General features: G+C 43.3%; 1 protein-coding gene across 1 annotated transcript in view; it reads left to right on the forward strand.

Moving 5' to 3' along the window:
- TMPRSS12 (transmembrane protease, serine 12) overlaps window positions 1-11,679 on the forward strand; it is a 19,421-nt gene that overhangs the window by 3,325 nt on the left and 4,417 nt on the right. Inside the window, exons 3-4 of the mRNA XM_008074093.1 lie at window positions 2,800-3,068; window positions 10,945-11,087. Of these exons, the coding sequence (XP_008072284.1) occupies window positions 2,800-3,068; window positions 10,945-11,087 (412 nt within the window). The remainder of the gene's footprint in view (window positions 1-2,799; window positions 3,069-10,944; window positions 11,088-11,679) is intronic.

Raw genomic sequence — 11,679 nt, forward strand, 5'->3', positions numbered from 1 at the left:
ATCCACTCACCTCAGCCTCCCAAAGGCGCGGGATTACAGGCTGAGCCACCAAGCCCGGTGTCTCTCTGTATCTTAAATTTGCTTCTTCTGCCCCTCTACCTTCCTTACGGACGAGAAGTAAATTTGGAATATCAGTTTCTATATTCTGAGCATATGACTCACACAACTTGTGTTTACACTACCACTGTGATAATAGCTATCCTAATGAGTGTGAGGGAGTGACTCACTGTAGCTTGGATTTCCATTTCCCTGATAACTCATGATGTTGAGCATCTTTTCTGTGCTGATTGGCCATGTGCATTTCTTCTTTGGAGAAATGTAATGTCTGTTCAAGTCTTTTGCCCATTTTTGAATTGGGTTCTTTTTTTTGTGGTTGAGTTGTAGTTCTTTATATATTCTGGATATTAATTCCTTTATCAGATATATGGTTTGCAAATATTTTCTCCCAACAAAAGTTGTCTTTTCACTCCCTGGATAGTGACCTCTGATATACAAAGCCTTTTAATTTTTTGATGGAATTCAATTTGTTGATTTTTTTTTCTTTTGTTGGCTGTGCTTTTGGTTTCATGGTTAAGAAATCATCCCATCAAATCCAGTACTGTGAAGCTCTTCCCCTGTGTTTTCTTCTGAGATTTTTATGACTTTAGCTCTTACATTTAGGTTTTTTTTTTTGAGTTGAAGTCTCACTCTGGTGCCCAGGCTAGAGTGCAGTGATACGCTCCCGGCCACCACAGCTTCGACCTGCTGGGCTCAGGTGATCCTTCCACCTCAGCCTTCCAAGTAGCTGGAATTACAGGTGTGTGCTACCACACCCAGCTAATTTTTTTGATTTATAGTAGAGACAAGGTCTTGCCAAGTTACCCAGGCTGTTCTCTAATCCCTGGGCTCAGGCAATTCTCTTGCCTTGGCCTCCTAAAATACTGGAATTACAGACTTGAGCCACCACACCCGGTCTGAATCTAAGTTTTTATTTCACTTATGTAAATACCCAAATGTGTGATTACCAGGTCAAATGGCAAGTGTATGTACAATTTTATAGTAAAAAATAAGCATTTAGGCTGGGCTCGGCTCAGCCTATAATCCCAGCACTTTGGGAGGCCAAGGCGACTGGATTGCCTGAGCTCGCGGGTTCAAGACCAGCCCGGGCAACCTTGGCGAGACCTCATCTCTACAATAAATCAAAAATTACCCGGGCATAGTAGTGCACACCGTAGTTCCAGCTACTTGGAAGGTTGAGGCGAAAGGATAGCCTGAGCCCAGCAAGTAGAGGTGATTGTGAGCGTGCCACTGCACTCCAGCCTGGGTGACAGAGTGAGACTCCAACTCAAAGAAAAAAAAAAAGCATGTAAAACTTATTTAATGTAATAAAATGAGAAAACAGAAATGACAGAAAATAAGAATCATATAGAAGAATTATTATAATTCCTAGAAATGATAGGTGTTAATTTTTTGGTGCACATCCTTCTAGATTTTTCTAGGCATATATACAAATTATTTTATATAACAGGCTCCTGTAGCTGTAGTATACTGGGAAATAGCTGTTTTCATTAAATTATATAACATGCACGGCTTTTCACGTCAACACATCTGTTTTACTGCTGCATTCCACTCTGCAGAAATACCAGAATTTACTCAAGCCACATATGGGGCATTTAGGTCTTTTCTGTGGTAAATATTCTCATAGCCGAATCTCTGTGCTCCTCTTTTATTTCCCTGGAAGCAGAACTGCAGAGTCAAATGCAGCACAGCTTTCATAGGCTACTGATATTTGCAGCCAGTTCCCCGCCTCTCGGCTCTGTCCACAGTGAGTCCAAGCACCTCATTCCTCTCACATTTGTCTGTGTCATCATGAAACACAGACACACACGAAAATGTCACCCAGTTGATGGGTGAAAAGTTATCTCAGTATTTGTAAGTAACAGCGTATAAAGTGAAAGTTCCTCTTCCCTGATTCAATTCCAAATGTAATATTTGTTAACCTCTCTCGTGGTTTAAACGGTTGGTTTTTGCCTTTTGTGATCTGGTTTGGTTTTTTTGCTCGCCTGCTTGTTTTAAGACTGTCAAGATTCGCCAGTTGCTTCCTGTGTTCTCCTCCAGTGGCACGCTTTCTCAAGGCTTTTTCATGTCAGTGTTGCATATTCATCTATCTTTTTTCTGGTTTAGTTTTTTAAAATCCTCATGCTAAGTTAATATTCAAATGTTTCATTCTAGGAAATCTCAAAAATATTTATGAAAGCAGAAGGAATATGCTAGTGAACTCTCATGTGCCCACCGCCAGCCTCAAGTGATCAACTTTCACCCGATCTTGTTTTGTCTCTTCCCTCACCAATCCCCTGTAATTATTTTGAAGCAAATCTCAGATATACCACTGTAGGTATCTCTGAGAGATAGGGATCCTTTATTAAAAGGATTTGTGCATTTATTTAATCCATTTGGAGTTTATTTTGGTGTTTAGTGTTCTTTTAAGGATCTAATTTTATTTCTTTTTTCACACAGTTAGCGAGTTGTCCCAATACCACATACTGAATAATTTGTCCTTTTGTCCATTGGTAAGAAATGCTTTTTTAATCATATACTAATTCTTTCATACTTGAATCTGTTTCTGGATTTGCTGTCCCATTGATCTTTTTCTCCGCTTCCTACAAATTCCTGATATTTGGGTTACTTTACACTTTATGTCACATGTAAGTGGAATTAAATTTTTTTGTTTTTATTCTAACACAAGCAAAAAACTAGTGGGGGATTAAGAACATTTACATAGTTAAATAACAAGTTCATCATAAATTTTCTTTCTTTCAGAAATCCTTTAATGTGGAGAGCTGTGATTGGAACTAATAAGGTGTATGACAGCCAACCACCCACCAAGAAGATGAAAGTTAACGCAATCATTGTCCATCCGGGCTTCCTTTTGGAAACTTATGTAAATGACATTGCGCTTTTTCATTTAAAAAAAGCAGTGAGGTTTAACAACTATATTCAGCCTATTTGTCTACCTTTTGATGTTTTCCAAAACCTGAACCAAAACACGACATGTTTTATAAGTGGCTGGGGAAGAACAAAAGAAGAAGGTAATTATAGTCTGACTTACTGATAGAGATTTTCCTGCCGATTGGCGGAGGAAGTCAGTCCTCTATGTTATGGTCAACAGCAGACCACCTATATGAAGGTGCTCACATAGGATTATCAGCCTCTTTTTACTCTACCTTTTCTATGTTTAGATACACGATTACCAGTGTGTTACCGTTGTCTAAAATATCCAGTACAGTCACATGCTGTGCAGGTTCACCTATAGCCGTAGGCGGGACCACACAGCCCGAGTGTGCAGTCACTGGACCATCTCGTCTCGGTTTGTGTAAGGACACGCTGTGATGTTCACACAGTGAGGAAATCGCCTGAGGACGCTTTTTCCCAGAATGCCCCCAGTTGTTAAGTGATCCATGACTGTGTTTCTCTCCGTATATATTATCTCTCTTTTTTTTTTTTTTTGAGCTGGAGTCTCACTCTGTCGCCCAGACTGGAGTGCAGTGGCCACTCCCGGCCACCGCAGCCTTGACCTGCTGGGCTCCAGCGATCCTTCTGCTTTAGCCTTCTGTGTAGCTGGAACTACAGTTGTGCGCTACCACGCCCGGCTACTTTCTTGATTTATTGTAGAGATGAGGTCTCGCCAAGTTGCCCAGGTGGGTCTCGAATCTACGGGCTCAGGCAGCAATCCGCTCACCTCAGCCTCCCAAAGCATGGGATTACAGGCTGAGCCACCGAGCCCGGCCTATATTATCTCTTTATCACTTTATGTCTTGAGGTTGAAAAGTAGATCTTTACAAACCAGCAAAAAGGACTTTCTTTTTTTTTGGTCTATATTTTTTTTTCCTTGTGAGAGGAGGAGAGAAAATTCTCTTCCAAAGCAGAAGTAGAGACTGTCTCTGGTTTTATATGCCAAGATACTTGAGCCTTTAGACGTCTCAGATAGAATGGTAGAATGGTAGTTCAAGTGTTTCTGTAGTTTGAGACTCACAGATTATGAAGCCAGCTCTGTGGCAGAATTGCCTATCTTGAGTAATAAGCTTTTGACTATGAGGAATTAAATTTAGTGTCCTTTTTATTTAATGTCCTGGTTAGTATCAAGCAGGTTGGCTGCCATGTATTTTCTTTAGTGCACAGAGGGGCACGGAATGTTAATTGACTGAACTAGTGAGAGACATTAAAAACACATAATATCTGCCTTTGGTAATAACAGCTACCATTTGGGAGCATTTGCCATGTTTTAGGCCCTGTTTTATTATTACTTAAAACAATTTTTTTTAGAGATGGAGTCTTGCTGTGCCACCCAGGCTGGAGTGCAGTGGTGTGATCATAGCTCACTGTGGCCTTGACTCCTGGGCTCAAGTGATTCTCTTGCCTTAGCCTTCCAAGTAGCTGGGACTACAGGTACACACCACCTCACCTAGCTTTTTTTTTTCTTTTGAGTTGGAGTCTCACTCTGTCATCCAGGCTGGAGTGCAGTGGCATGCTCATAGCCACCACAGCCTTGACCTACCGGGCTCTTTTTTTTTTAATTTAAATTTGAATCCAGGTCTCAGTCTGTCACCCAGGCTAGAGCCCAGTGCCACAACAGCTCACCACAGCCTCAACCTCCTAGATTCAGGCAATCCTTCCACTCCAGCCTCCTGAGTAGCTGGGTCTAAAGGCACGCACAACCATGCCCACCTAATTTTTTGATATTTTGTAGAGTCGAGGTCTTGTTATGTTACTCAGCTGATCTCGAACTCCTGGGCTCAAGCAATCCTCTCGCCTTGGCCTCCAAAGTGCTGGGATTTTAGGCGTGAGCCACTGCACCTGGCCTCTTTCCTTATTGAGAACTTTTGCCTTTTCACTTAAAGGAAGCACTTTACAGTTTGGCTTCTGCCGGGCACATCTGAATTGCCAGTTGCCACCACTCATATATTTTGGGCCCCTTATTAGTAAAAGACGGGTTCCTTGTATCCAGGCACTGCGGTAGCACGACAGTTGATCTGGCAACTGAGAGGACTATCACATGACCAACAGGCAGGAGACTTACATGGTGTGTGCATGCTGGACAGAGGCAGGGTTCGCGGCCTGGGTAGGACAAGCAGGGTGGTGTGAGAGTTTATCTTGCTACACAGGACAGTGCCCAATTTAAAACTTACAAACTGCTTCTGGAAGTTTCTGTTTAATATTTTTGGGCCACGGGTAACTGAAACCACAAAAAAAAAAAAAAACAGCATATAAAAGGGTACTACTGTAAAAATGACTGAGGATTTTCCAAAAATAATGTCAAACACCAAACCACAGATCCAGGAAGTCTGGAAAACACCAAGCAAAATAGATGCCAAAAAAACACAAAAAACAAGAAAACCTACACCTAGGCTGGGCGTGGTGGCTCATGCCTATAACGCCAGGTGTTCTGGAGGCTGATGTGGGAGGATTGCTTGAATTCAGGAGCTTGAGGCTGCAGTGAGCTATGATCACACCGCTGTACTCCCGCTTGGGTGACACAGCGAGAGTCTCTCTCTCAAAACTAACAAACAAAAACTGTACCGAAGCGTAGCATATTCAATATGCAGAAAATCAAAGACAAAGAAAAAATACTGAAGAAGCCAGAGGGAAAAAAAAGCTTATACAGGACACAGGAATTACACACCACTTTTCTCAGAAGCCATGCAAGCAGCAAGAGGCCAGCGTGAAATATTTAAAGCATTGAGAGAAAAAAATCCACCAACCTATAATCCTATATCCTATGAAATTATCCTTCAAAAGTCAGTCAAGACCTTCTCAGACAAGCAGAAATTGAGGGAGCGTGTTGCCAATAGACCTGCCTTGCAAGAAATAGTAAAAGAAGTTCTTGACCAGGAGTGGTGTGGCTCAAGCCTATAATCCTAGCACTTTGGGAGGCTGAGGCTAGAGGATTGCCTGAGCCCATGGGTTCGAGACCAGCCTAGGCAACATGGTGAGACCTCTTCTCTACAGTAAATACAAAAAAATTAGCCGGGCATGGTAGCACGCACCTTTAGTTCTGGCTACTTGAAAGACTGAGGCGGAAGGATCACCTGAGCCCAGCCAGTCGAGGCTGGGATGGCTGTGAGCATGCCACGGCACTCCAGCCTGGGCAACAGAGTGAGAATCCAACTCAAAAAAAAAAAAAGTTCTTCAGAGAGAAGGACAGTAATAAGGTGGGGCATGGTGGCTCACACATCTGTAATTTGGGAGGCTGAGGCAGGAGGGTTGCTTGAGCCCAGAAATTCAAGATCAGCCTGGGCAACATAGTGAGGTCCCATCTCACCTCAGCCTTCCAAAGCATCGGATTACAGGCTGAGCCACCGAGCCTGGCTGTTTTTGATTTATTGTACAGATAAGGTCTTGCCAAGTTGCCCAGGCTGGTCTCAAACCCGTAGGCTCAGGCAGTCCTCTCACCTCAGCCTCCCAAAGTGCTGGGATTATAGGCGTGAGCCACTGCACCCGGGTTTTTTTGAGTTCGAGTCTTACTCTGTCGCCTAGGCTGGAGTGCGGTGACACAATCACGGCCACCGCAGCCCGACCTGCTGGGCTCAGGCAATCCTTCCGCCTCAGCCTCCAAGTATCTGGAAACACAAGTATGCGCTACCATGCCCAGCTTATTTTTTTTTATTTATTGTAGAGACGATGTCTCACCAAGTTGCCCAGGCTGGTATCGAACCACTGAGCTCAGGCAGTCCTCTCACCTCGGCCTCCCAAAGTGTTGGGATTACAGGCTTGAGCCATTGTGCCCAGCTATTTATTTATTTAGAGTTAGAGTCTCACTCTGTTACCTAGGCTGGAGTGCAGTGGCATGCTCATGGCCACCACAGCCTGCTGGACTCAGGTGATCCTTCCTCCTCAGCCTTCCAAGAGCTGGGACTACAGTGTGCTTTTTTTTTTTTTCTTTTTTTTTTTTTTTAATTGTAGAGGTGAGGTCTTGCCATGTTGCTCCTGCTGATCTCAAACCCTTGAGTTCTGGCAATCCTCTCACCTTGGCCTTCCAAAGTGCTGGGATTATAGGTTTGAGCCACTGCACCCGGCTTAAAAAATGTTTTTAAAAAGTATAATTTATATGTTAAGATAGGAGAGAAAATGGAATCAGATAAAATATTCAGTTAAAACCACAAAAGCCATAAAAGAATGGAAGACAAAATTAGAAAAAAAAGAGTAATGAATAGAAAACTAACAACTGAGACAGCTATCCATCCAGTTATCAGTAATCACTTTAGACATCAGTGGTTTCAATATATTAATTAAAATACAGAGATTATTAGAGTGAATAAAAAAATCAAGACCCAACTGTATGCTGTCTGCAAGAAACTCACTTTAGGAACACATAGAAGATTAAAAATAAAGAGATAGAGAAAAACAAAGGATGAAGAAAGATATGCCATGCTAACGCTAACCAGAAGAAAGCTGAAACAGCTGCATTAATTTCAGACAGAGCAAACTTCAGAGCAAGGAAAGTGATCAAGGATAAAGAGGGAGATTACATAGTGATAAATAGGGATCAGCACCAAGAATATGTAATACATTGCAGTCCTTCTGTGCATGTGCCTGAAAACAGAGAGAACAAAGCTTCTTCATGAGACAGCAGCTGACAACTGCAAGGGAAACAGAAGATTCCACCATCACAGTTGAACATCTCGACACCCGTCTATCAGTAACGGTCAGATCAGGCAGACTGGACACCGTTCAGGACACAGTTAATCTCATCAGCACCGTCAGACACAGATGAAATTGGCATCCATAGACTACTTTATCCAGCAACAGCAGAATACACACTCTTCTCAGACGCACATGGGACAGTCACCAAGATGGACCGCATGCTGGTCCATAAACACGCCTTCATGCGTATAAAAACAGAAATGCACAACACATGCTCTCAGACTACAGTGGAATTAAACTAGAAACCAATAACAAACACAGCTGGAAAGATCCCAAGGTACACGGGGATTAAATGTGAATTGGATAACATTATACCAGTGTTGACCTTCCTGATATTGATGAATATACCGTGGTTATACAAGATAATGTCCTTGTTTTTATTGTTATTATTATTATTATTTTAAGTTGGAGTCTCACTCTGTCACCCAGACTGGAGTGCAGTGGCTGCTCCCGGCCACCGCAACCTCCACCTGCTGGGCTCCAGCGATCCTTCTGCCTCAGCCTTCCAAGTAACTGGAACTACAGGCGTGCGCTACCACGCCCGGCTAATTTTTTGATTTATTGTAGAGATGAGGTGTCACCAAGTTGCCCAGGCAGGTCTCGAACCTGCGGGCTCAGACAATCCACTCACCTCAGCCTCCCAAAGCACTGGTATTGCAGGCTGAGCCACTGAGCCCGGCTAATATCCTTGTTTTTTTTTTTTGAGTTGGAGTTTCACTCCGTCACCCAGACTGGAGTGCAGTGGCTGCCCCCGGCCACCGCAGCCTCCACCCACTGGGCTCCGGCGATCCTTCCACCTCAGCTTTCCGAGTAACTGGAACTACAGGCGTGCGCTACCACACCCGGCTGACTTTGATTTATTGTAGAGATGAGGTCTCGCTGCCCAGGCGGGTCTCGAACCCGCGGGCTCAGGCAATCCACTCCCTTCAACCTCCCAAAGGCGCGGGATTACAGGCTGAGCCACCGAGCCCGGCTAATATCCTTGTTTTTAAGAAATAGACACTGAAGTATTTAAGGGCGTAGGGGCACATTTTCTGCCATTTACTCTCAAATGGTTCAGAAAAATTTATTTATACACAACACAACACATAGGACAAATAATAATGCCAAAGTGACAAAATGTAAACAATTGGTGAATCTGAGTAAAGGGTATTTGGCAGTTCTTTGTACTATTCTTAGTACTTTCCTATAATCTTAAAATTATATCAAAATAAAAAGTTGCCAACATAACAAAAAAAAATTTTTTTAAAGCTAACAAGTTAACAGATGAGGCCGGACGCAGTGGCTCACACCTGTAATCCCAGCACTTTGGACGGCAGAGGCAAGAAGATTGCCTGAGTCCATGGGTTCGAGACTAGCCTGGGCAATTTGGTAAGACCTTGTCTCTACAATTAATCAAGAAAAATTAGCGGGGCATGGTGGTGCACGCCTGTAGTTCCAGCTACTTAGAAGACTGAGGTGGAAGGATCACCTGAGACCCAGCAGGTTGAGGTTGTGATGGCCATGAGGTGCCACTGCACTCCAGCCTGGACGACAGAGTGAGACTCCAACTCAAAAACTTAAAAAAAAAAATTGATCAAGTGATACTGGCTGTATATAAACTAGTATGTATAAATATAATGATGAAATGAGCACCTGTGAGCCACCCAGTTTATGAACTTGAGTAATACCAATACCAATGCGGTATTAGTGCTGTACTGTTCCAAACAACCAGGTTTTAAAGTTTATTGAGGAAAACCAGGTATTTTCAAAGTGAATAGGAGAGCGAGCCTGGAAATAGGTGTCTGGGTTTTCTGTTCTGTTTTGCTGGGAACCACAGGCATGCGCCACCACACCCAGCTAATTTTTCTTGATTTATTGTAGAGATGAGGTTTCGCCAAGTTGCCCAGGCTGGTCCCGAACCCCTGGGCTCAGGCAATCCTCTCACCTCGGCCTCCCAAAATGCTGGGATTATAGGTGTGAGCCACCGTGCCTGGCCGATCAATTATTTTTAAATGGCAGAGATGTGGCTGGCCTCTGGGAAGCCACGACCCAGGAATCTAAATGCCAGCAGGACATATTTATGTCGATTTCCTCTTCCTGTTTCTCTCTGCAGTTGGCTTTATCCTCTCAGGAAGCCTGTCCTTGTGTGATGGGAACCGTGACTCCTGAGTGTTTTGGGTGAACAGCCAGTCAGTCATGTAATTAGGGTGAAAAAGTTCTGCTTTGGCTGCTCCAGTTTAAAAAATGCTGGGGAAATAGTCCAACTGGCTAGATTTATATCAAACACAGTCATCCTTAGACCAGTTGGTGTCCCCAGGAGAATGAAATTCGATGAATGGAATAGTTGGGTCATCTGCTCATCTGAAGCCATGGAGACAATGTCTGTGACCAAAAGAGTTGGAAGGGATGCAGGACACACGAAGGATTCAGCCACCATGCACGACAGCTGAGACAGACTGCTCCATTGAGTCGTAGCTCACTGCAGCCTCAATCTCCTGGCTCAAGCCATCCTCTCACCTCAGCCTCCTGAGTAACTGTGCGTGCCATCCCACCCAGCTAATTTTTTATAACCTTTTGTAGAGATGAGGTCTTGCTGTGTTGCCCAGGCTGGTCTCAAACTCCTGGCTTCAGGCAATCTTCTCACCTCACCTCCCAAAGTACTGGGATTACGAGCATGAGCCGTGGTGCCCCAGTCAGAGAGGCTTTTCTATGGAATGATTTTTACCATAATCTGTCCTTTAATGGTTCCTGAGTGTTGTCCTGTATTTTCCTATCCCTTCTGTAGCAAAGAATCACTTTATGCTCAGGAATTAGCAGGTAAATTAAGGAAACACGTGAGTTAAAAATCTGGTTTATTTTTATGTTCATTTTCCTTCACAAACATTATTAGCATATTTAGTTAAAATTATTCACAATTTACAACAGAAGTAAGACTAACTACAGCATGTGTCTCTTTATCTCTTGACAATTTTTACATAACGATTTTGTAACAATTATAGATTCTTTGTGAGACCATCAAGAAATACATGAAAGTAAAGATAACAAAAATCACTTGAAATTCCTACTGTCTAAAGATAACTGCCATCAACATTCAGCTGAACATTCTTCTACAGCCTTCCTAGGCATACTTACATATACGTATTTATGGATATAGTTTTACAGTAGTTGTTGAATCAGTCCCCTTGGAAAGAAAACCCATTAAACATCAACATTTAAAATCATTGTAAAAATTGTCTGTGCTCCAAAATAATGTATTGGTTTTTGTTTTGTTTTTGCTAACAGGTGGCCTTACAAAACTTTTGCAGGAAGCAGAAGTGCATTATATTTCTCGAGAGATTTGTAATTCTGAGAAGAGTTATGGGGGAGACATTCCTAATACTTCATTTTGTGCAGGTGTTGAAGATGGAGCTTTTGATACTTGCAGGGTAAGACCAAATAATTTTCCTTTAAAATATTTTCTGACAGCCAGGTACAGTGGCTCACGCCTGTAATCACAGCACTTTGGGAGGCTGAGGCAAGAAGATTGCCTGATCCCAGGGGTTTGAGACCAGCCTGGGCAACTTGGCAAGACCTCATCTCTATAATAAAACAAAAAATTAGCCGGACGTGGTGGTGTGTGTCCGTAGTTCCAGCTACTTGAAAGGCTGAGGTGGAAGGATTGCCAGAGTCCAGCAGGCTGAGGCTGCAGTGAGCTGTGATTAGGCCACTGCACTCCAACTTGGGTGACAGAGACTTCAACTCTGTAATCCCAGCACTTTGGGAGGCCGAGGTGAGTGGGTTGCCTGAGCCTGAGAGTTCAAGACCAGCCCAGGCAACTTGGCGAGACCTCATCACTACGATAAATCAAAAAATTAGTCGGGCATGGTAGCGTGCACCTGTAGTTCTGGTTACTTGGAAGTCTGAGGCAGAAGGATTGCCGAGCCCAGCAGGTCAAGGCTGTGGTGGCTGTGAGCATGCCACTGCACTCCAGCATGGGTGACAAGAATGAGACTCCAACTCAAAAAAAAAAAAAAAAAA

The sequence above is a fragment of the Carlito syrichta genome, unplaced genomic scaffold (assembly GCF_000164805.1).
Source record: "Carlito syrichta isolate Samal-C Ts95f unplaced genomic scaffold, Tarsius_syrichta-2.0.1 Scaffold316302, whole genome shotgun sequence".
NCBI lineage: Eukaryota > Metazoa > Chordata > Mammalia > Primates > Tarsiidae > Carlito > Carlito syrichta.